Genomic DNA, 24522 nt, shown 5'->3' on the forward strand with positions numbered 1-24522 from the left:
AAGGATACCCCTAGCAGCCCTCATTTTTGCCCTTGGAAGAATGGGCTATATCCTAGATATTTTGGAAGGACTGTTATATGTAATGATTTTAGTGTCTCTCCCCGCTGACACAGTAAGAGGTTAGGGGCCTTCTGTGGTGGTCACTGCTGGGTTTCCAGCCTGGCACAGTGTTACCAGTCTCTGCATGTTTATTAAAAGAACCAATAAACCTGATGAGGGGTGCACAAAAATTCAGACTTGGGCCACTCAGGACAGATAACACCTTCCCCACCATGGTGTGATGACCTAAAAACAATTCAGACATGTGTTTTTACAACTTTTTTAATATATATTTTTATAAACAGGTCACGTGATAAAATAGCACAAGAAACACTTACCAAATATAAGGTTATATCTTCCGCATATACAGGAGAATGAGGTCGTTATGTACAATAAGAAAATGATTTTAGGGGTTGGTTGGTTTTGTTTTCCTCTGTCCCCCTAATTTTTCCTCCTACAGTCGTTGGAAATATCACAGCTTCAGTTGCATTAATACTTTGGACAAATGGACAGCTGCCCCTCCCCACTGGGAGCTGTGGGGAGGCGGGGCTGAAGAAACTGGCTCCTGACCATCTCAGCCCTGGAGCCTCTGGCCAGCACTCCAGGGGCAGGGAAATCTTTGGGCTGTTGAACTGTCTGTCTTCAACAGCATCTCTCACTCGCTCTTTCTCTTTCTCTCTCTCTCTCTGTCACTCTCTGGCTCTCTGGAAACTGGCTACTCTCTTCCAACCAGATTGGGGGCGGGGGGAGTGTCCCAAGATAGGGTGTGGGTGCTCAAGGTTGGGATGGAAAGGGGTCCCAGCCCCCTCCTCAGCAATCGCCAAGATGGGCCAGCACCCCAGGACTTCCAGGTGTGTTGGGACTAGACAGAACACGGTGCGCCCATGTGGGCAGGTAGAAGTCTGGGAAGCTGGGGAGAGGGAGGCTGTGGCTAGAAAGGAGCCCTCCCTTTGGGTGTTGAGGGGGAGCTGGTCACTGGAAGATTGGTCACTGGCTAGGGCCCCCTTTCCCAGCTTCCACCTGGTGGAGACCTGCCCAGGATGAAGCGTTGCGCTGAGGGGCCTGGGCCCAGCTGGCTACAGGGGTTGCAGGGCAGGGTCCACTCAGGACTGCTCCCAAGGCCTGCAGGCCCTAATGGTCGCTCCAGCTGCAAGCCTCTCAAGGTAGCTATGCCACCCCTGAGTTGAAGTGGACTGGGGCCAGCTGGGCTAATGTTGATTATGCCAAGGTCACTGTCAGCCCGGTGGCCCCTCTCCTAATCCAGTTCTGCCCTAGCCTGGCCAGGGTCCGAGGACCTTAGGTCTGTGGGTGGGGTGGGGCGAGCCGGGCCTCTCTCACACAGCGGCAAGGAAGAGGGGAGGTCGCTGAGGGTCAGGCTGGCATGAGCTGGGGAAGGGCGGGCGGGACTTGGGCTCCTGGGCGGGCCATGGCTTTGGCGGCGGCCTGTTTCCCCTCGCACCCCTCGGAGGGCTCCAGGCGCTGTGCAGTGGAAGATGCGGGAAGCCCTGGGGGCTCTTCCGGGCCCCTGTGTCCTAGGGGACCCAGCTCCCCTCAATCCCCCTGGGCCCTGCCCGGGGTGGGGAGACAGAGCGGGGTGTGGCGGAGAAGGCGGTAGGGGCGGCCGTCTGGCGAGCTCAAAGCGCCCCCAGGACCGAGCCCCAGCGCTCCGCCTCCGGCGGGCGGGCGAACGATGGAGGCGACTGTGGCGTGGCGAAGGGCGGGCGTGCAGTTGCGGGCGCGAGGGGCATGCACAAATTCCCCGAGCGTGCGTGCGTGCGTGCGCGGGGCTGGCCCGCCCGCCGCCCTCCTTGCTCGGGGCGGGGCGGGGAGGAGAGCGAGGGGCCGAGGGCCGGGAGGCCCCGACTACTCGACGACGAGGCAGCGGGGCAGGTGCTGCGAGAAGTACTTGAAGAGCTCGGGGGTGGCTCCGGGGCAGTTGGTCAGCTCCAGCTCCTCCAGGTCCTGCAGCTGCACCAGGCCCGACAGCCCGGTGGCGGTCAGCAGCGGACAGCCTGCGGAGGGGCGGGGCTTAGTGGGCGTGACCAGGGCGGGGCCCGGACCAGGCGAGACTCCGCCTCTGGCCGGGTGGGATCTGGGCCGCCGTGAGTCAACACCAGGCGTGGGTCTGCACGAGGGTCCCGGCACTGCTGGCGGAGTCGGCCTAGGTGGGGATGAGTGGCCACTGCCCAGGAGGGCGGCACAGGGGCTCACCTGCCAGAGACAAGAGACGCAGACTCCTCATGGCCAGGAGGTGCTTCAGCCCGAAGTCCTGCACCTGGGCGGGAGAGCGGGGCGAGTTAGCTATTTCCGTTCCCGCCTCGAGGGAGCCCCACTCCTAGCGTCAGGCCGTAGGGGGAAGGGGGTAGGTTCTCAGGTCCCCACGGAGTCGCTGAGGGCCCTGGGGACTCCATGCGCACCGCTTGGGTGTGAAGGGATCCCAGACTTCCTTACAGGATCTGAGTGGGCTTCCTTACAGGTCAGCGGCATATCTGGGTGCGGGCTTTCCCCGCGCCCCCCACCTCCCTCGCTACTCCCTAGTCTCTGGAGGCATGGAGGGCTGATACCTGGCAGCACCATCGCAGGTAGAGGCTGCGGAGGGACGACATGGTGGACAAATAGCTGAGGCCAGTGTCCGTGATGCGTACACACCTGTGGTCGCAACAGAAGGGGTTGCCCACCTTCAAAACACCTGTCCCCGCCCCTCAGCTCTGGCCCCTTCCTCCTTTTCCGCCCCAGACGCCCGGAGCTGAGCTACCTTCCTGCCCTACCGTGCCGCGCGCCACCCAGGCTCCGCCCCCAACTGGCCGCTAGGTCATATTCCCGGGGGCGGTGGGGGGTGGCGGGCACTGCTCAGCCCCGCCCCCGTGTTATAGTCCACACTAGGCTAGCCTCTGAGGGCCCCGCCCCCCTCGCTGCAGCCCCCCTCTAACTACAGGTTTGTCCACTAGGCTCCCTTCTTAGAGGTCCAGCAGCCTTGCCTGGCCCTGCCCTCCGTGGCCTAGGGGTGGGGCCGTGCACACCTGTCCAGCACGAGCTCCTCCAGGCGATGCAGGTCGCAGGCCACATACTCGAGCGCCATGTCAGTGATGCGCGGGCACCAGGAGAGGTCGAGGCTGCGGAGCTTCCGCAGGTTCTCGGCCACAAGCTCCACGCCGTCGTCCGTGACCTTGGAGCAGCCAGAGAGGCTGAGCGCGGTGAGGTTGGGCAGGCTATGCACCACGTTGACCACGCCGTGGTTGGTGATCTCCCAGCAGGAGAGCAGGCGCAGTGTGTGCGTGCTGTGGCCCTGGCGCGCTGTGAAGTAGGCCAGGGCTGTGTCCGTCACGTGGTAGGCCTGCAAGCTCAGCTCGGCTAGGTTTGGCAGCAGCTGTGAGATGGCCGCGATCGCGTCGTCGGCCACGTTGATGCAGTCGCTCACGCTCAGCGAGGTGATCCGCGCGCTCAGGCTGGACCACAGCCCAGCCTCGGTGAAGTCGTTGCAACCTGACAGCTCCAGGCGCACCACGCCCTGCATCTGCTCCAGCATCACCTGTGGACAGGTGCAGGGTCGGGGGGGGGTCAGGAGGCCTCCATGGGGCTCAAGCCTACCGTGGTTTCCCAAGCATGAGCCTCCCCATGGGCATGGTGGCTGATAGCAGACAGGGTGGAAGGAGCCCGCTGAGGGGCAGGAAGCTGTGTTCTTGAGGGTGCAGAGGGTGTCAACATCCATCAAGCTGGACTCTGCCAAGTGCACTTTACAGTGTGTTCATTACATGTAAACAACATTCTAAGGGAGGAGGCAGGGCACAGGGGATCTGGGAGTCCGGGGCCAGGCCCGAGCAGGTGCTCAGAGCCCTTGGTGTTAATGATGTGATGATTAGAGTCCCCTTCCTGGGGAAGGGGCCACCTCCACAGCTGCTCCTCTGACCTTTGCCCCTGCTTCTCCCACCTCCTCCAGCATCCTCGGCATGCAGGGTCTCACATTTGTCTGCTTTGCTGTTGCATGCATGAGTGCTAAGTCAGTTGAGTTGTGTCCAACTCTGCAACCTCTGTCCATGGGATTCTCCAGGCAGGAATACTAGAATGGGTTGCCATATCCTCCTCCAGGGGATCTTCCCAACCCAGGGACTGAAGCTGTCTCCTCCATTGGCAGGTGGGTTCTTTAGCACTAGCGCCACCTGGGAAGCCCCTGCTTTGCTGTTACTGTCTTGAAATCCTTAGTTATCTTTGAGCAAAGGACCCAAATTTTCATTTTGAACTAGATCCCCGAAACTAAGTAGCCAGCCCTGTTCCCCCCACCCCACAGCCACACTCCTCAGGGCACCAGCCCCACCCTCAGCCACTTTGCCGCTTGTGTGTGAAAGCTTCTTCCTCACCGCCCCACCCCCCACAACACACATGTGCTGAGTGGCTACTGCCTGGCCCAGCCCCCAGCCCTTGCTCCTCTGGGCCCATGGCAGTGCGCACCTCCAGGCCGGCGTCAGTGATGGTGGAGCGCTTGAGGCTCATGGCCTTGACACCCTTCTTGGAGAGCGCGTAGTTGTCGATGAACTCACAGATGTCCAAGTCAGAGACGCCCACCAGGCAGAAACCCTCAAAGCCACGTGCTGCGAAGCCCTGCAGGTTCACGAACTCCTTCTCCCCTCCAGGCAGCACTGTGTAGAGCTCCTTGGCGTGCAGCACAGGCGTGAGGCCCGCCCAGAACTTGGGCTGGTAGAGCACACGCCTCCAGGCCTTGCACACCTGCGCCAGCACACACTTCTCGCAGGCCGAGAAGTACCAGAAGAGGCCATTGAGGATCTTCTCATCTGTGGCCAGGGGCGGTCGCTCTGCTGGGGGCCCAGACACTGGGGCTAAGGCTGGTCCACCAAGGGGGAGCCCTGCCTGGGGGCACAGGCCCCCAGCCAGAGCAGCCCGGGGCGGCGGGGCAGCCAGGCTGGGTGGTGGGAGGGTGGGCGGGGGTGGCTGGCAAGGGCGGTTCTTGGCAGCTGGCGTGCCCTTGGTGATGCTGGCTGCACCCAGGCCATTGGGCTGGCCCGGCAGTTTCACCAGGCCATTGCGAGGCAAGCATGGAGGCTTGGGGTCGCCGTTGACACCCGGGCTCGACATCTTCCTCGCTCGGGCTGCAGACAGGGTCCAGGAGACGGCAGTGAGTCCTGCGCGGGAGGACTAGGCTCCGCCCTACCCCCCCCCACCCCCCCGCCCCGGCATCCCCTCCCAGGCCATTCCCAGAAACGCCCAACAGAAAGGGTCTGAGTGTAAGCCCTGACTCCCTGACTGAGCAGGTGCAGGAAGGCAGGGCTGGTCACGACTACAACACTCCTGAGCACCTACTGTATGCACTGAGCTCAACCTCCACCCACCACAGAGCTTTTTGACCCCCAGGTTCTATGGACAGAACAGAGGTGGAGGAACACTCGCTGGTGACTGTCCCCTTCACCTCTGCTGCCCACCATCGGCACCTGCCAGGCCTCTCTCTGCCAGGCAAGGCTGGGGAACTGAGGGTTTGGGGCATTCTCTGGCCACTCCTCTATGTCACACCTGTGTAGCTCTCTGGAGTGGTTTAAGTGCTCCATCTGAGGCGCATGCACTGAGAATCTCTGTGGCTGCAGGAGGTTCTGTGGCTCAGAACATACCCAGAGAAAGGGCAAGTGTCTTCCCAGGGTGCTCATGGTGATGCCAGCACAATGAGCCCTGCACACATATCGTTTCCTTAATCTCCCACTCAACCAATGGAGGACAATGCTTTGATGATTGTACCCATTGTACAGAAGAGGAAACCATAGCTTGAGGCAGCATGAATTGCTTGCCTGAGGTCACAGTAAGTGGTGGAGCCAAGACACAGGCACAGAACTGGCTGAAAAAGGCTATGTGTAGGGATCTTCCCACAGGGTGGGACTGAGACCATCCCCCATTCCCCTGCTCAGGCCTCCAAGGCTGTGAATGGGTGGCAGAGGGCACTGGATGCAGATGACCCCAGAGAGAAGAGGCAGTGGGTCCCTCACAGGGCTACCATCTGCCTCTCATTCCAGATTTCCTGCCCGTCCCCACCTCTGACACTCAGCTTGGAGGTGGGTACCCAGTGGCTCATCCCAAATCGCTGTGTGGCCTTGGGGAGCCATTTCCCTGCTCCAAGCCTCACTTTCCTCACTTCAAAGCCTGGGGGTGACGATATGCCCCATGGAACAGCATGAGAAGAGGACCAAGGGCATGGCTCAGAGTGAGCTTGCTGGCCCGAGGGGGAGGGGAGCCAGTGGTCCTTCCCTGCCCTGCCCTTCCCAGCATCACACCTCCACTGGTTCCCAAGCCCTGAACAGGACAACACTTGCCGGCATTCCACATCTGGGAAGGATGCATCCTGGGCTGGGCCCAAGGGTCTAACTGGGACACGTGGCCCTCGTGGCTGCAAGCTCAGCTTTGAGTCCAAAGGCCTTCATGCCCTGATAGTCATGAACCTTCAGGCTGCCAGTCCACGCCCGAAGAGGAGACCCCCACACCTTGGCTGCCCGTTCACTGCAGGCCATGACCAGGTAGTTGCATTCCTCACCTGGGCTGATACACGACATCCCTAACAGCACGTGCCGAGTGCCCACTGGGGTAATAGTGTATGTCAGCCTCACAACTGCCCGGCTGGGGGGCACAGGGGAAAGCACTGCTGTGAGCACCGTTTTCAGACCAGGAACCTGAGGCTCCCAGGAGTTACAGTTGCCCACAGTGGCAGGGGTAGCCAGACCCCTTAATGCCAGTACATAGGAGGGGCCATCCTGGGACAACAGCGCCGCATGAAGGGACAGTATGAAGCCTACAAGTGCCCCCCCCCCCATCCTGGGGCCAGAGGGGAGAGCATCCTGGCAATTCCCTCGTGCGAGCTATGCTGGTTAGAGGGGCAGCCCCTGTCTGAATACCTTCTGTGTCCCAGAGCAGGGCGCGCCCGGCGGCGGCAGCACCATGGACAGCGCCCCCGCAGCCGCCTCGTGCGGGCTCCGGGGCCGGGCCGGGCCGCGCCACCACGGACAGCGGCAGCGCGCGGCGGGGAGGGTACGGCCCGGCAAACTCAGCTCGGCTGGGAGGGGCCCGGAAGGCTTGCGGGGGGAGGGGGGAGAAGACGCCCGCCCAGCTAAGATCCGGAGGAGGAGGCGGCGGAGGCGGCACCAAGGGAGAAATAACTCAAGAGCAGTGCCGATTTAGGTTGAAAATTCTCCCAGCCATGGGTGCGCACGTGGAGCCTGAGTCGGGGGGATCACGTGTATGCCCCGGGCATCCGCGGGGCTCCCTTCCGTCCCCCACAGCAGCTCACATTTGCATACACCCACAATCCCATCCCCACCCCCCAGACCTCTGGGTGGAGCCCATCCACGGAAAAGAGCTTACAGCAGCTTGCAGGGAGTGTCCGAGACCTGGCCGCCCCTCTTTCCACAGCCCCTGGTCCACCTGTCGGTTAGCCTCCCCACCCGCTACGTTCTGGGTTTGAGCCTCCTTCCCACAGAGCAGGCCTGCTGCTCCCCGACCGTGTCCATGGTCTTGCGCTCCAGCTGCTCCTCACCCTCCAGCCTCGTTGACTTAGTCTGAGCCCTAGATCTTCAGTTCGAAACTGGAAACAGCCACACCTTAGCTCAGGGGTCAGGGCTTTGGGACAATGCTCAAATCAGAAATGGGTCTTCCTGCCGGTGAGGCAAGAGGCCCCTGGGGGGCTGGGACAAGGGCCCCTCAGCCTGGTTCTGACCCTCTGACCCAGAAGACAGGTTGCAATCTCTGCCTTCTTGGCACCTGCCCCCACTGCACCTAGTGTGTCCAGGAGGACCCGCCTGGTCTTCCTGTCAGGACTTCCTGTCAGGACGGGGCGGGGCAGCCAATCCCCTGGGGACTACTCCCCTTTAGGGAGCAGCACCAGCAGCTAAGGCGCAGGGAAAGAGTCTTTTAAAATAAGACAGTCAGGCTTGCACTATTCTCAGCCTCAGCCCCTGGTGTGCTGTGTCTCCATGAGGAGTGGGATTCTGGGGGAGGGCTTCTCCTATGATGGCTGCAGGGGCTCCAGGCTCCTGGTTCACCACAGGAGGAGTAAGGTAGTCACTAGTTTAGCTTCTTGTCTTCACCAGCCTGAGCCAGAGGTGAATCAAGGAGAGCAAACCAGGCCTCTGCTTCCCCAGAAGACTCACGGGAACCGTGGGGGCCAGAGGGCACCTGGGGAGCACTGTGAGTCCTGCAAGGACTCCAGACCTTGGTGGCTTCCAGGTCTGGAGATGGCCATGCTGGGGTTTCCTGAGGAGCTGCCTCTTCTATAGATGAAGTCACTGGGCGCTGAGACCCAGCAAGTCCACCTAAGAGCCTCACTTCCAACCCCTTTCCAGACTGACCCTACAGTTCAGTGAGACCTGCTGTCCTGTACTCTTCTCCCCCTCTGCCCAGGCACATGCTGGTCCCCTGCTTGCTCAGGAAGCCTCCAGGATCCTTAACCCCGCAAGCTCCTCCTGTTCTATCCTTTGGTGTGAGCACTGCCCTGCCTCTCCCCGTGGGACCCCTGGCCTGAAAGCATCTCCAGATGTCCGCCATGACATGGACTGTCATCACTGTCTACCTGTCTGTCTCTCCTGAGGACAGACAGCATGCTGGCTGGGTGGCTGAGTGAATGAAGAATGCCAGCCCAATGATCAGGGTCACGTAGAAAGGGGTGCAGCTTCCCCGGAGGTGGGATGGAGGGCAGTTGACGGAAGGGCTCAACTGTGGCTCAGCTCTTCAGTCCAGGTTGTGACAGAGGCCGGTGTCCATGAGGGAGGGAAAGAGTGATGCCAGGGTCTCTGAGAAGGCTCCCAAGACCCTGGGGCTTGGGGCGGGCTGTACCTTTACTCAGACCTTCGGGAAGGGGACGGCTTGTGTCTCCTTTTTGGCCAAGTCCCCCCCCTTGAGGGCTGCAGGGTTGAGGGTGCTGGCTGCCTGTTCCCCATGGTCTGGCCGGACCAGGGGGAAGGGGACAGGAAGCATTAGAAGGGAGGGAAGCTTCTGAGCGCCACGTCCTCCCACTGCACTGCTGATCTCAGCCCATCACACACAAGCCAGGATAGCAAGGTTCAGAGTGCATTTTCAGAAGTTGCACAAAGCTAGGATTTGACCCCAAGTCCTCCAGCTGTCCTACTCCTAAGACTCAGGCCAGGCATGGCTGTCCAGAGTGCAACCCTGCGCCCCCACCCCCACCCCCACCCCGCCCGCTGCTGCTGCCTCCTTTCTCTGCTCTGTTCTGGTTCAGTCCCTATGCTCTCCCAGCCTGGAGCCCTGGGCCGGGAGTCTCTCCCAGTGTGCCCCCTGTCACGCCCCTGCTCTCCTTCCAGAAGCTGCAAGCTGCGTGTCGACCACTGAGACACTCATCTTTGGGACTGCTCATACCCACCCATCATGGTCCTCAGCTCAGAGGTTCACTCACCCCTGATAGCCCGTCTAATACAACAGAACCTGCACTGACCAGTTCCCCCTGCCGGCTGAGGGCCATCGAGCTAGACAGGGCATGGGTAGCTCACATCAAGTCAACCTGCAGCGGTGGCCCAGGGACTGGGGTGACGACCAGGGTAGCTTGGGGTTGGGGACACGGCGCGGGCTGACAAATTCCATGACAAGCTCTGTGACTCAGGCACATGTACATCCCTACCACGTTGCACACGTCCTAGCAGCAGCGCTCCCCTCCCGCCCCCAGCTCAGAGATGCTTGGGGGTGAGGGCTGCCCCACCCGGGCGCCCAGGGCTCTGGAAAGGCAGCACGTGGGCCTCAAGAGAGAGCCGAGTTGGCGCTCCAGCAGAGCATGTCCTGTGGCCAAGCTCAGGGCAGCTCAGCCACGTGGGACCGGGTGCCTCTGGGAGTATGTGCCAGGCTCCAGGCCTCTCTGCTCTGAAGGGTCCATGCCCTCCAGGGCCTGGTGCATCCAGTGCCTCAAACACTGCCCAGGGGAGGCCAAGCCTACCCTCTGCAGTGGGTCTGACTGAGGCTCCCCCGGGCCACTGGGAGGGGAGGTTCCGGGCCACCCGCTTCGCTGCCACCTCCGCTCATCCCTCCAGCCAGCCCTCAGACACAGCAGCAGCTCCCACGTGTGATGAGATGGGGGCTGCAGACAGCTCACAGCGCCAGCCCAGGAACCCCTTCCCCAGCCTCCAGGCGAGATGTCTCCCTGGTCCCCGCAGTGCAGCCCTTCTTGAGGCTGGGCCCAGCTGGCCTGAGTGTCCAGGTGCTCCAACCTCCAGCTACTTGTTCCCTTCTTACTAGTGGGCGACAGGACTTGTGCGAGTGCCCCAAAAGTGGGTGTGAGCTGGAGGGTGGCATCGGCCCCATGAACCCCCGGAGCGTCAGAGATGCCCGTAGGCCTGGCCCACAGCAAGGGGAGACAGAGGCCCCCCGGGCCCCAGGTGAGGGGGAGCCAGGCCACAGAGGCAGCAGGCATCCGGCTAGGTGAGTCCTGGGGTGCCCTGGGGCCTGCACAGCCTCCCCACTCTGCCTGTGTTTGGGACTGGGCCTTGAATGCCCCTCCTCCCCAGATAGCCTCGGCCAGCCCCAGGGCCACCTCCTGTGGAGCCAGTGGGTTGCCCTGGGGGACCCCAAACCTCTCAGGCTCCCAACCCGCCCAGGCCTCCTGCCCCAAGACTGCCGTCCAGCATCCTTCGAAGGCATCTGTGGGAAGAAAGGGGCCCAGGCTCTGCCTGGCGCCAGGGGGGCCTGGGTTGACCCTGGTCCATCGGCCTTGTCCATGGAGGGAAAGCCTCCCGTGCAGAGGCTGGGAGGGGTGGAGGAGCGGCCGCCAGGCTGCAGGCTCCTGGAGGTTCCAACAGCCAGGCCTTCTCTCCTTCTTGGGTCATGGGTGGGGGACTCCTCGACCCACTCAAACCCCCAGAAGGACAGACCCTCCCCCAGCAAGTCTCAGGGTGCCCAGCTCTGCTTCTGGGGCCCTCCAGCCTTGGCCAGCGCCCGGCCCCTCCTCCAGAGCACACGTGGCCAGCGCCCTCCCTTCCCCTCGACCTCCCACTGTGGAAGCTCCATGCAGGGCCGGGCTCAGGTGTCCAGGGGCAGGTCAGCCACTGGGCCTCGCGTTCACAAGCTCCTCCTGGAGTGTAACTGTATCTAACACCTGTCTCCAGGTGTAGGGGCTCATGGTGCTGGGGTGAGGAGTCCTGAGTGCTGTGGGGGGTCCAGGAGCTCGCCCAGGCAGCCCAGCTGGGGGCCTGTAATTCGGAGTCCACGGGGGAACAGCACGGTGGCACCGACCCACAGCCTTGGTCCAGTTGCCATGGGGATCGGGCCTCAACCAGGCAGCCACTGGGGTGGAGGGCTGGGGGAAGGTCTGGCAGGCTGGAGGCCCAGCTGCAGCCGCCAGGGAAGGGGCTGCGGTTACGTAAGCCCTCGGGGGGGCAGCGGCGGCGCTGTCCCAAGACCCTTCCCAGCCTCCTGCTCATTGTGGCCTCCGCGGTGCTGTGGCCTGCCCCCTCCCCAGTGTTGTGGCCTGCCCCCTCCCCGCCTTGTAGCCTAGCCCGGCACACACACCTTACCTCGGCCCGGGCTCCTGGCTCATGCCACGCTGTCCACCGGGCGTCCTCCCGTCATGGGGAGCCCGGCATGGGCACCGGCGAGGCAGGGAGGCGACCGAGGTGCTGGCCTGGCAGGCAGGGCCCGGCCGCGCCCCGCGCCCCGCGTCCGGCCTGGCCGGGCCCCTCCGCTGCCCACCCCCGAGAGGAGCTCCCCGGTGGGAGAGGATCGGCCGCCCCGAGCCTCCCACCGGGGAGGCTATGGCTGTGCCCAGATAAATAAGGCCGCTTTGCAGGGAGTCGGGCGGGCGCCTCCTCCCTCCCCTCGCCCTCCTCCCGGCGCTCCTCCTCCGCCCTCCTCCCCGCGCTCCTCCGCGGCCGCCGGCGGCGCCGCGCGCGCCCCCAGCCCGGCCTTACGCGCCGCTCCCTCGCGCGCTCCCGGAGCCGGTAGCCAATCCGGGCTGGCGAGCCGGGGCGGGGGTGCCGAGGATGCCGAGCCCCGCCCCTCCCCGCCGCGCCCTCCCGCGCGCACAGCGCGCTCCCGCCGCGGCGCCCACGGCCACGCGCCGGCCCGGCACGCGCCCCCGCTCCCCCTTGCCACGGGCGCCCGCACAATAACAAACCCGGCGCGCGCGGGGCGGGGAGCGGAGAGGAGGGCCGGCGAGGGCAGGAGGGAGGCGAAGGAAGGTCCACGCCCGCGAACGGAGAGCCAGGCTAGAGCGAGCACTGCCTCGGAGGAGTGGCGGGGACCCCGAATCCAGCGGGGCCCAGAGAATCGAGCCCTTGGGCGCCAGCGGTCCGACCCTCCCCCTTCCGGCCCCTCCTGCGGAGCGGACGGCCGGGCACCCTTCACCGCCCGGCCATCACATCCTCCGCGCACCTGTGGGTACCAGGCCCCGGAACCTCCCTCAGCGGGGGACACAGTTGCGCACCCGCAGAGCAGAGAAACAAGTGACCAGTAGATCATTTTGGAGAGAGACGAGCGCGATGGAGGTTCAAGAGGGACACGTGATGGAGGCCTCCGAGGGTGGTGGTGGTGGTGGGGCTCCTGCGGACAGGACACTAAACTGAGTCCCCCAAGGGAGAGACGGCAAAGGAAGTTGTTCAGGAAGGGGTGTGCAAAGGTCCTGAGGCACGTTCCCTCTGGAATAGGCCTGGAGAGAGGGTGGGACGGGGCGGGGCGGGGCGGGAGGATGCGGAAGGCTCTGTCTGGGCCCCTGGGGATGCCAGGCCTCCCAGCAGGCTCAGGGTGGAGGACCGAGGCTCATACTGCCCACCTCGGGACCTCCTGGGAGACAGCAGAGGGACCAGGTGTGGGGAGAGCAAAGCCGGGTCTTTGCACCAGGGAAAGAGCCTCAGGGCGGAGAGGCAGCCCCCTGAGAGCCTTAATAGAAAATGAAACCGGCTGTTGTCAGCAACATTTTGACAGGAAGCAGACCCAGGGGGACTGGTGTGAGGTGGGGCAGCGGAAGGGGGCAGGCTGGCCCTCCGCGCTGGCCTGGGAGGTGCCGCTCAGGCAGCTGTGTGGGTGCTGGCGGGGTGAGGACACCTCTGTGTGTGGTGGGGACTTGTGCCCCCGTCCTGCTGACCCTGACCAAAGGAGGAGGCCTGGCGGGGTGGGTGGGGGTGCGTGAGACCTGAGGTGACTGGGGAGTGCTGTCTGACCCGGCCTGTCACCTCCACGTAGGCTCAGCCCTGGTGGGCAGAGGGCAGTGGGGTGTGCACACTGCCCTGACTGGGAGGCAGGGCTTCACTTTGCACTTTGCGGGGCTCTTGCCCCTCAGCAGGTGCCAGGGCCCAGGCAAAAAGCAGGCTGTGCCAACACCTGGGACTCCCCTCCCCTGGGGCTCCCCTCACTTGGAGCACCCCTCCCCTGGAGCTCCCCTCACTTGGGGCTCCCCTCACCTGGGGCTCCCCTCCCCTGGGGCTCCCCTCACCTGGGGCTCCCCTCACCTGGAGCTCCCCTCACTTGGGGATCCCCTCCCCTGGAGCTCCCCTCACTTGGGGCTCCCCTCACCTGGAGCACCCCTCACCTGGAGCACCCCTCACCTGGGGTTCCCCTCCCGGGAGCTCCCCTCACCTGGGGCTCCCCTCCCCTGGAGCTTCCCTCACCCAGAGTGCCTCTCACCTGGAGCATCCCTCACCTGGGGCTCCCCTCACTTGCAGCACCCCTCCCCTGGAGCTCCCCTCCCCTGGAGCTCCCCTCCCCTAGAGCTCCCATCACCTGGAGCTCCCCTCCCCTGGAGCTCCCATCACCTAGGGCTCCCCTCCCCTGGAGCTTCCCTCACCCAGAGTGCCTCTCACCTGGAGCACCCCTCCCCTGGGGCACCCCTCCCCTGGAGCTCCCCTCACCTGGGACACCCCTCACCTGATCACCACATCACCTAAAACACCCCTGCACTCACTTGGGGCACCCCTTACCTGGAGCTCCCCTCATCTGGTTGCCTGGGCACAGAGGAGTCTCCCTAGCCCAGGCAGCTGGGGGTCTCCAGTTCTGGAGCATGAGGGGGTGAGGACGAAAGGCACTGTGCCCTGAGAGGGAGCCGCAGTCACATCGGGAGCGGAGCTGCTTACCTCACAGCTCTGCAGGCCCGACCTCCTCATGGGGAAGGAACGGCCTTTCCTTGGGGTGAGGTGTGTGCTCAGGGATCACAAACCTGGGCTCAGGTCCGCCCTCCCGGGGTGGGGCCTCAGACAAGCAGGTCCCCTCTTGGAAAGTGAGTCTGGGGCCCAAGGGGTCGCCCTGGACATCCTCATGTAGTGCAGGTCAGGACAGCCCCATGCTCCCCAGAGGTCAGGCTGCCCTGGACCCGCAGGGAGGATGGACACTGTGCCCCCACTGCCCCTGATCCCCACCCAGAGGAAGGGGCCCCCCTGAGAGGGCCTGCAGGGGGGACCACATGGCGTGGGGAGGCCACAGGTGTGTTTGGCGGTCCTCAGCACTCTGAAGCCCAATGGGAGCCCAGGGAAGTGAGAATCTCGAAGCGTGGGGCGGCCCTGGCAGCTGTGGGAGGCGGCAGGCGGTGGGTGCAGGCCTCTGCTGCCTCCAGCTTTTGCTCCCTGCCTTCCCTCCTCCTGGGACCCAGGCCCGACTCACCAAGGCAGGGGAGGGGGTGCGGGGGGTGGAGTGGCCAGGGCTGAGTATGACTCAGGGCCCAGCTGTCACCAAGCAACCCTGTTGCCTAGCAATGGCGGTTTCCCAGTAACGTTGTCTCCTAGCAATGGGATATTTTCCCGGGCCCTGGCTGGAGCCTGGCGGTTATTTTTAGCTCAGCTGCAAATCAATCTGCAGCTGCATTTTTGGCTCCTGGAGAAGATGCAAGGTGTATGTGGGGCGGCGGGAGGGAGTCAGTGGACTTCTCGTCAAGGGAGGAAAATTGCCATGTTTCCTAAGGTACAGGCTCATAGGTGGGCCAGGCCAGAGTCCACCTGGGAACGGGGTGGGGCGCTGTGCAGGTGAAGGGGAACCAGAGGTTGTTCAGGCTTCCCGCGAGAGCTGATAGATGTGACTGTCTCCCTGATGGGGTCTCTGGGAGGGCTGGTCCCTCCAGCACCCTGGGTCTCCCTAGGTCAGGCTGGCCAGGAGCCTTCCAGGCCAGTGTTGATGGTGGGCACCCCTGGAGTGTGCCACTGGGTGGCAGCTTCCTGGCACCACGTGGCTCTCGGTTGTGGGAACCATCTTGGTGTCTCCAGCCCCCAGCCCCTCCAAGGGTGACGGCACCCTGCCCCAGGTCAGCTGGAGCACACCTTCAGGGGGTCCTGGCTGCGGGGGTCTGGGTGCCCACAGGCTCAGCTGGCCTCTGCTCAGCCCACGTCTCTCCCTCTCAATTTTGCTGAAATGGGAGCCCAAATGAGACGTCTCGGCAGCTGGGGGAACTTGACCCCTCTGGGATTTCCCACCATTTCCTCAGGAGCTTGGCTAGCCGACCCCTTGAAGCCAGTTCCTGCCTCCCACTGGCCAGCTTCCTGTTCCTGGTTTGCCCTGGGCACCAACCAGACCTGGGGCATTGTTCCTATCCGTCCATGCCCACTGACTCTGCGTAGGCTTGGTGTGGCTCCCATAGGCCCTGGACGGCCCAGCCCCACCCCGATCTTGTGTGCTCCTCACCTGTGCCCTGCACCCTGCGTGGCTGCCCCTTGCCAGAGGGCATGGCCCACCTGAGACTGCTCCTGGTTCCACCATCTGCTCGGCCCCAGCCAGGACCTGGGCTTTGAGTGGGAAGTGGAGAAAGGCCCATTTTGGAGGGTCAGGGCACTGCAGGGTCTGGAGCTAGGGGGACATGCAAAAGCCTCCAATGGAACACAGCGTTGGGGGAGTTACCTGAGATTTGGGGTGTCATTCGTCCGTCCACACACTCACTCTCTGGGTATTTACCGAGCACGTCTTCTTCTGCACCCACAGCCTTCTGGGCTTCTTGATGTGGGCAGCAGACCTCTGATGGCTAACCGCACTGGGCGCTTCAGAGAAGCACCCCTCACAGGCTGCAGGGCCAGGAGCTGTGAGCAAAGGCAGCCTGCGGGGCCTTCTTGCACAGGTGACAGTGCCACCACCCAGCCCTTGGAGACCCAGCTAGGCAGAAGGAAGGGGAAGCCTGCTACCGGGGGCCACCTCAGGGCCGGGCCTTGCCAGACCAGCTCACTCTTTAGGAACCCCTCCCAGGAACCCAGGGACACTGTCCCATTCTCAGGGGGTGGGAGGGGGCCGACGGGGAGGGTGGGGAGCCAGGGCCCCCAGCCGGCGGAAGGAGGGTCTGAAGCAACTCCCCACACTGACACCGGAGGGCGCCTGAAGCCCGCTGTCAGCTTCACCAGCCTGGGCAAGGGCGGTCCAGGGCCCTGGGAGTCCCTCCAGAACTGGACCTAGGTCTCAGCAAAGGCAACCGACCGGGATTCCTGCTCCCTTCCTCCCACTGGAGACTTCTTTGCCTTCTATGTGCTCAGTGCCACACCCTCTGCTCAGCTCAGTTCAGTCGCTCAGTCCTGTCCGACTCTCTGCGACCCCATGGACTGCAGCACACCAGGCTTCCCTGTCCATCACCAACTCCCAGAGTTTATTCAAACTCATGTCCATCGACTTGGTGATGCCATCCAACCATCTCATCCTCTGTCGTCCCCTTCTCCTCCTGCCCTCAATCTTTCCCAACATCAGGGTCTTTTCCAAGGAGTCAGCTTTTCGCATCAGATGGCCAAAGTATTGGAGTTTCAGCTTCAGCATCAGCCCTTCCAGTGAATATTCAGGACTGATCTCCTTTAGGATGGACTGGTTGGATCCGCTTGCAGTCCAAGGGACTCTCAAGAGTCTTCAACACTACAGTTCAAAAGCATCAATTCTTCTGCGCTCAGCTTTCTTTATAGTCCAACTCTCACATCCATGCATGACTACTGGAAAAACCATAGCCTTGACTAGACGGACCTTTGATGGCAAAGTAATATGTCCGCTTTTTAATTCCAAGGAGCTTTTTTTCCAAGGAGCAAGCGTCATTTAATTTCATGGCTGCAGTCACCATCTACAGTGATTTTGAAGCCCAAGAAAATAAAGTCTGTCACTGTTTCCATTGTTTCCCCATCTATTTGCCATGAAGTGATGGGACCGGATGCCATGATCTTAGTTTTTTGAATGTTGAGCTTTAAGCCAACTTTTTCACTCTCCTCTTTCACTTTCACCAAGAGACTCTTTATTTCTTCTTCACTTTCTGCCATAAGGGTGGTATCATCTGTGTATCTGAGGTTATTGATATTTCTCCCAGCAATCTTGATTCCACCTTGTGCTTCATCCAGCCTGGCATTTCCCATGATGTACACTGCATATAAGTTAAATAAGCAGGGTGACAATATACAGCCTTGACATGCTCCTTTCCCAATTTGGAACCAGTCTGTTGTTCCATGTCCAGTTCTGTTGTTTCTTGACCTGCATACAGATTTCTCAGGAGGCAAGTAAGATTGTCTGGTGTTCCCATCTCTTTAAGAATTTTCCAGTTTGTTGTGATCCACACAGTCAAAGGCTTTGACATAGTCAATGAATGCTGGCAATTTGATCTCTGGTTCTTCTGCCTTTTCTAAATCCAGTCTGAACATCTGGAAGTTCATAGTTACGTTTTGCTGAAGCCTGGCTTGGAGAATTTTGAGCACTACTTTACTAGCGTGTGAGATGAGTGCAATTGTGCGGTAGTTTGAGTATTCTTTGGCATTGCCCTTCTTTGGGACTGGAATGAAAACTGACCTTTTCCAGTCCTGTGGCCACTGCTGAGTTTTCCAAACTTGCTGGGATATTGAGTGCAGCACTTTCACAGCATCATCTTTTAGGATTTGAAATAGCTCAACTGGAATTCCATCACTTCCACTAGCTTTGTTCGTAGTGATGCTTCTTAATGCCCACTTGACTTCACATTCCAGGATGTCTGGCTCTAGGTCAGTGATCACACCATCATGGTTATCTGGGTCATGAAAATCTTTTTTGCCCTGTGCGCCCCTTTCTAAATTCGTAGTTGGGTAAAATACATATAAAGCTTAGCATCTTCACCATTTCCAAGTGCACTGGGGTGTCGAGTGTGTGTGTCAAACCCCTGTCACCACCATCACCCCCAGAACACTCTGTTCCTCCCAGATGAACACCCTGTCCCCATTAAGCACCAATCCCCCATTGCCTTGCCCCAAGCAACCTCCATTCTACTTTTCCACTATGAATTTGACTGTTTTAGGTACTTCATGTGAGTAGACTCATATTTTGTGACTGAGAGGCTTCCCAGGTGGTGCTAGTGGTAAAGAACCCACCACCTGCCAGTTCAGGAGACATAAGAGACTTGGGTTCCATCCCTGGGTCGAGAAGCTTCCCTGGAGGAGGGTGTGGCAATCCATTCCAGTATTCTTGCCTGGAGAATCCCATGGACAGAGGAGCCTTGTGGGCTACAGTCCATGGGGTCACAAAGAGCCGGACATGAGCGACTAACACTTTCACTTTCCCACCCGCCTTGCCTAGAGCCAGGGGCAACTGAGCCCTTGAGCCCTGTGTGTGCCTGGCTTTTCATTGACCTGGAAGGGCTGTGGGGCCAGAGAAGAGGCGGTGGTCTGCTCGGTCTGGCAGCAGCTCCAATGCCGCCTTCCCATTGGCGCCGTCTGCCTCATCTGTCAGGGTGGACTTCTGGCCCAGGGCAGCAGGAGGCTGGGCCGGGGGGACCTTACACCCAGAGACGGCAGAGGGTCTTTGTCAGCCAAAGCTCTCAGGGACCCCAAGCGGTCCAGTACTGAGGCTGCAGTCCTGGGTTTGGGCCTAAGGCCTCTGTAATCCGACCCCGGCTTTTCACCAGGCTCTTTGGGGCCTGTCTGCTGGGTCCACACCGTCAGGCGTGGTTGTCTGCCCCTCCCTTTTGTCTGGCCGTCTCTGCAATCCCCAGCTGATCACCACGCCGCCTCTCCTCCTGCCCTGGCCTCCACAGTGACACTGGCTGCGAGTTTCCTCTAAAAGAGTGGGCCCGGCTCTAGCTTGGCCCGACCTACCAGGGCCTGACTCCGGGGGCTAGGGCTGTTCTTGCTCCTGCTGCTTCACCGAGCCTGAGCCCGCATCCTGGGGTTACCCACCTGGCATGTGGGGAGTCACCAGGGCCAGGCTGGGGAGAGGTGGGGGACGCAGGCCCAGGAACCACTCTTAGAGAGAGCCCCCCAGATGAAGCCCCCCTACCCCAGATGTTCCAGTGGGCATCACTGCCGCCGAAGGCCTGGAGGACAGGGGCCGAGCAGGACGGCGTGCAGGGCGAGGCTGAAGGCGGGCGGGGAGTAGGGGGACCTTGAGGAGGTGACGCAGAACTCCCAGTCCGCGGAGCCCCCTCCCCGGCGCCTCCCGGGCCCCTGGCGAACCGCCCACCCCGAGAGCGCCGCTGCAATTGGTGGAAAGTTCGGGGCCCGCGGCGCGATTGGCTGTCCGGCCCGCCCACTGCCTAAGCCGCTCCCGGCTCCGACCCGGTGCGTGGCCGGCGGCGCGGGCGGTCGGGGCTGTGCGGGGGCCGGGGCCAAGGCCCCGGCTGCTCCCGCCGCGCCCCCGCGCGTCCCCCGCGCCATGCCGACCTCTGCGCTGCTCTGCACACTTTGCTTCTGCCTCTTGGCCGCGGCCGCTCGCGCCGGCTACTCGGAGGACCGCTGCAGCTGGAGGGGCAGGTACGAGCCCCACTGGAAGCCCCCACGGGCCGACCCCTCGGAGCTGTGTGAGCCTCTTAGGCGGGGGCTGGGAGATGTGTCGCCCGCCCTTTCGGGCGCTCCGTCCCGGCGCCGAACCCTTGCCTTTGCCACCTTCGTCTCCCAGACTCTGAACCCCGGGCCTCAATTTCGTTCTCCACCAAGTGGACGCGGCTCTTGGTGCTTGCGGGGACGGGGTGCAGGGGGAACGGGCTGACCGGGTGGGGACGCCGGCCGCCCGTCTCAGAGCCGCCTGTCCGTCCACAGCGGCCTGACCCAGGAGCCCGGCAGCGTGGGACAGCTCGCCCTGGCCTGTGCGGACGGCAAGATCGAGTGGCTGTACCCGGCCGGGGCGCTGCGCCTCACCCTGGGCGGCTCTGAGCCCAGCGCGCAGCCCGGCATCGTCTGCCTGCGGCCGACGCGGCCCTTCGCAGGCGCCCAAGTCTTCGTGGAGCGGACGGGCGGCGGGCTAGAGTTGCTGCTGGCCGAGGGCCAGGGCCCGGCCGGGGCCCGGTGCGCGCGCTGGGGTCCTCGCGAGCGCCGGGCCCTCTTCCTGCAGGCCACCCCGCATCCCGACCTCAGCCGCCGCTTGGCCTCCTTCCGCTTCCAGCTGCGGGAGGACGGGCGTCCGGAGCTGCCCCCGCAGGCCCGCAGCCTTGGAGCGGATGGTGAGTGCGGGTCTGGGTGGAGACCTGACTGTCCTCCCCGTCGCACCGGGGGAGAAACGGAGGCGGCCTGTCACAGGCAGGGCAGGTGGGGAGGGGCGGGGGGCAGAATCCTGGAAGGTGAGACCAGGCAGGGCCACACGGTCCTGAAGGGCTGGGGGAGGGGATGACGGCCATAGCTGTCCAGGGCTCCCTGACCCGGCGGTGACCTCCCTCCCCTCCCCTAGCCCAGTATAACAGAAGTCCACTGTGAGCCTGTCACCATGGAGACGCAGCCCCGCCTCCCCGCAGGGCACCAGGCCCAGCTCTTTGCTCTCCTGGAGGTCGGAGCCTGACCCCACCGGGGATGGCGGGGGTGTCTGCTCTGTCCCCTGACCCCCAAACCCATCATAACCTCCTGCCCCATGGGCTGGGCTGGTGTCTTTGGGCCCCAGGAAGCAGCTCTGGGAGACAGGGAGTTACTGCCTGCTGGTACTGCATGGGAGACGGGCGGGCACCTGGCCCTGCAGCTCCAGGCCTGTGGGCCCTGTGCCTGCGTGCTGGCCCATGGCTGTGTGTGCATCACACACGCACAAACCTTTAGTGTTACAAGTGCAGGGTGTCTTCAGAGTGTGCACACAAGTTATCTGAGACCACAGGTGCCATCAGGCCCTGAGGGGGATCTGGGAGCTTGCCCTTGCCCTGGACACAGGAGTGTCCAGCTGGGGGAGGGCTCAGGGCTCCACTCCTGACCTGCCCTGCATGTCAGCTGCCTGCAGACCCTGCAGTGATGCCGAGCTCCTCCTGGCCGTGTGCACCAGTGACTTTGGTGAGTGCCCCGCTGCGGGGCGGGTGGTGGGGAGGAGCCAGGGGCCTGTCTTCCCCTGAGGTCACTGGCCAACACGTGTCCCCACAGTGATCTACGGAACCATCCTCGGAGTTGCCCACAACGCAGAGCTACAGGAGTCTGTCATCACCGTGGCAGCTGCACGTGTCCTCCGCCAGACGCTGCCGGTTTTCCGGGTGGGGGGCCCTGGGGGCCAGGGGCAGGCCTCCATTCGCACCCCACTGCACTGTGGCGTGCGCCCTGGCCCTGGCACCTTCCTCTTCATGGGCTGGAACCGCTTTGGTGAGGCCTGGCTGGGCTGTGCTCCCCGCCTCCAGGAATTCAGCCGTGCCTACGCGGCTGCCCACGCTGACCACCTGCACCCCTGCGAGGTGGTGCTGGACTGACAGGCCTGGGAGCAGGGTGCTGGGGAGGGTGGGGGGTGGCCTGCAGACGGCATTACAGCGTCACCTGCTTTTGAGGTAACAGCGATGACCAATAAGAGCGCTGAATGGATGAGCCAGTGTGCATATGGTCCCCAGCCCCGGCCGCCTCACTCCATTCTGTCCTCCCACAGCCTCGGGACACACAGCTCCCACTTCAGAGAGCCCAAGACCGCGGCCACACAGCCCATGCCCGGGCGAGGGGCTGCTGCTGGGGGTGCATGCAGGAACCCCCTCTCATGTGACCCTTGGTCTGCTGCCCCAATGCCAGGTGCTTCTACCACCAGAGTGGGAATGAAAAGGGGCCATAACCCCCAAGGTCTCAGGTGGGCAGGCAGGCAACCCCACTTCCCACCCTGAGGGAAAGGGCTGCGGTTTGGCAACCTGCCGACTTCCCCAAGTGGTGTGCCGCAAGCCCAGCGGTCACCCTGGCCCCACCCCACCCATGGGGAAGAATGGGCTTCTGTCCCCAGGCCCCTCCGATGTGTTCCCCCCACAGCTGTGGGGTCTCTCCTGCAGGGGTCCTATTTGTTGCCCATTTCCAGTGGGTGGGGGGTACACAATGGGGTCTCTTAAGGACCGTTTCCACCACCTCTCCCCAGTGGCCTAATTGTCGTTGCCTTGGACCACACGCTCTGGACCATGCTGAAGGCCCTGAGGCTGAAAGGCCCCAGTGCCAGGCAGGGGGTGGGGGGAAGAGAAGGGGGTGGGAGGCTGTGCATGGGGGACTTCGGAAGCTGGAACGAGCTGGCTCTGCTGACCCAGTCCCATAGCTCATATCTGGGGAGATTCCTGGGCTGAGCCCCAGAAACAACTTTCCTTACAGTCCTCACTGGAGAAGCAGCCCTGCCATCCTGCCGGCAGGAAGGGAGCAAGGTTCCTCGGGGCGCCTGCTGCCAGACTCAGCTGGTGTAGGTGCCTCGTGTGGCCACGCCCAGTGGCTGCTCTGGAGTTCCCATGGGACAGACTGTCTAAGGCTACAGTGCTGGGGGGACATACTTCTTCACTCAGACGGGCCGTGGCTGCGGGGACTGCTGAGAACTGTGAGGGGGAGTACAGCCACCCTGGAGGGCAAGCGCCCCTGGGTTCCTCCCACCTCTGCTGTTCTTAAGGCTCCTTGCGGAGCCTCTTGCTCCCCCAGACTCAGACTGGCAACCCCAGATTGCTCGGGGCTCAGGCCCCAGACCTCCCCTCCGAGTACATCCTGAGTGAGGCCAGCCTCCTGCCTTTAAATACCACCAACATGCTGATGACCCCACATTTGGATCTCCCATGGACCTCTCTCCTCGACCAGACCCTTGTATACTTGTTTCCCTCCCCCACCAACAGGGAGTATCTCAGTAAAGACCAGAGAAGAAGGAGTGGAGTGTGCTCTCCTGCCCCCTCCTCCTCTCTGTCTGCAAAGGCCCTGGCCAAGGAGAGCTTCCCCTCGGGACCTGAGGGGTGCCTTACCCTTGGCTCTTGGCATGATGGTCTGGCCAGCTCTCCTCTTCTTTGGAGAGAGGCCTACGGCCACACCCAGTGGTCACTGTGGATTGTCTCTGGGACCATCTGTCATAAAAATGTAGGGCAGCTGCCTTGGGGTGGGCCCTCGGCTGGACACTGGCCTCTACCCACCTGCCCCAGGAAGTGCCTCCGATGAAGCACCTCTGATGCACACATCCTCCTCCAGATTAAGTGTTAGCTTTGCAACCAGTTCAGGAGGAGCAGAAAGAGCAGGAGTGGGTGTGGCAACAGGACCAAAGGAGCCCCAGGGTGCTCTGGGAGGCACCAGAAATGCTTGGGCCAGGAGCTTCATGCCTGCTCTCCAGGAAGTAGCCAAAGAGAAAGGTGTGGGTGAGCATGTGGGCTGGGGCTATGGGAGCAGATGCCTTTGGGGCACCGCTGGGTGCGTGTACTTACAGAGGTGTGCACCGGTGCCCAAAGGTGAGGGGCAGATGCAGGTGTGAAAGTGAAGGACTTGTGAATGTGCTCATGGGGGAGTCTGGGTAGGCGCTGTCATTCACTTGACCAGCTTTTATTGAGTTTCTTCTAGGTGTCAGGTGCTGTGCCAGGCACCAGGAATAATTTGAGGAACTAAAGAGGCAAGAATGGGATGCTGTGTAAGCCCAGTGCACGTCCTCCCTTTCTGGGGAGGGGCAGTGGGAGCCAGGAAGGAGGCAGGAGATTCTTGGTTGGAGGTGGGAGCAGCCCTCCTCCTCTTCAGTACTCAGGTCTCGGGAGCAGGGCACAAGGATACCTGTCTTCCACGCTGGTGGCAGCGGGGCCCCAGTGTGAAGCAGTCTGCACTTGGGAGGGGGGGGTGCGGACAGTGGTATCCGGCAGGTCCACGTTGCCTGAAGCAGCGTCCGTCCCCGCTGGGCCTACTGACGGGCCATGGATAGAGGAGGAGCCTGTGTGCAGACAAGTTTCTACCACTCAAGGCCTTCTGGCCTCAGGAGGGGGTCCTGGCTCTGTCCTGCCAGTTCCCTCTCCCGTTCCCAAGTTCTGCCAGGGCACTTCTGGGAGCTCCATCTTTCTTTGTGTGTGTGATGCTTCCTGGAGAAGGGAGGTGGTCTCCCCAGTTCCTGGGGCTCTTCCTCCCACCCCCATGGCTGGGCCAGTTGCCAGAGGGTCCAGCCCCTCGTATTCGCCTCCCCTCCCGTCGCGCTGAGACAGCCATCTGTCTTCTCCGTTCTGCTGAATTCTCCTTGTCAACCCCCTCGCCGGCCCCTCAGCCGAGACCAACCCCCCGCCCCCGCCCCTGCAGAACCCGGCGTTTCCCGCGCACCCGGGCTCTTTGCCTTCAGCCGTGGGAGGGCCCGGGCCCCCCGAGACTGCTCCTGGGCTCGGCGGGCGATCGGGGTGTGCTGGTCGCCGCCTCAGCCGCGCGAGCCCTTCCCAGGCCGCACGGGCCTCCGCCGCCAGTCCCCGGGGCCCGGCACTGCCTC

At 62.5% G+C, this 24522-nt stretch overlaps 2 protein-coding genes across 2 annotated transcripts; one reads left to right on the forward strand and one right to left on the reverse strand.

Annotated features, from left to right (window-relative positions):
- Positions 1-305: 305 nt before the first annotated feature.
- FBXL16 (F-box and leucine rich repeat protein 16) lies at positions 306-11829 on the reverse strand. The gene is given in 6 exon segments (NM_001099212.1): positions 306-2051; positions 2251-2314; positions 2604-2688; positions 3060-3568; positions 4486-5141; positions 11538-11829. Coding segments are annotated over 5 exon segments (1449 nt in total). The 5' UTR covers positions 5128-5141; positions 11538-11829; the 3' UTR covers positions 306-1902.
- Positions 11830-19547: 7718 nt separating this feature from the next.
- Positions 19548-21661, forward strand: METRN (meteorin, glial cell differentiation regulator). The gene is given in 4 exon segments (NM_001102026.2): positions 19548-19661; positions 19947-20347; positions 21093-21152; positions 21240-21661. Coding segments are annotated over 4 exon segments (876 nt in total). The 5' UTR covers positions 19548-19563; the 3' UTR covers positions 21557-21661.
- The last annotated feature ends 2861 nt before the right edge of the window (positions 21662-24522 follow it).

Source organism: Bos taurus, chromosome 25 (assembly GCF_002263795.3).
Source record: "Bos taurus isolate L1 Dominette 01449 registration number 42190680 breed Hereford chromosome 25, ARS-UCD2.0, whole genome shotgun sequence".
NCBI classification, from domain to species: domain Eukaryota; kingdom Metazoa; phylum Chordata; class Mammalia; order Artiodactyla; family Bovidae; genus Bos; species Bos taurus.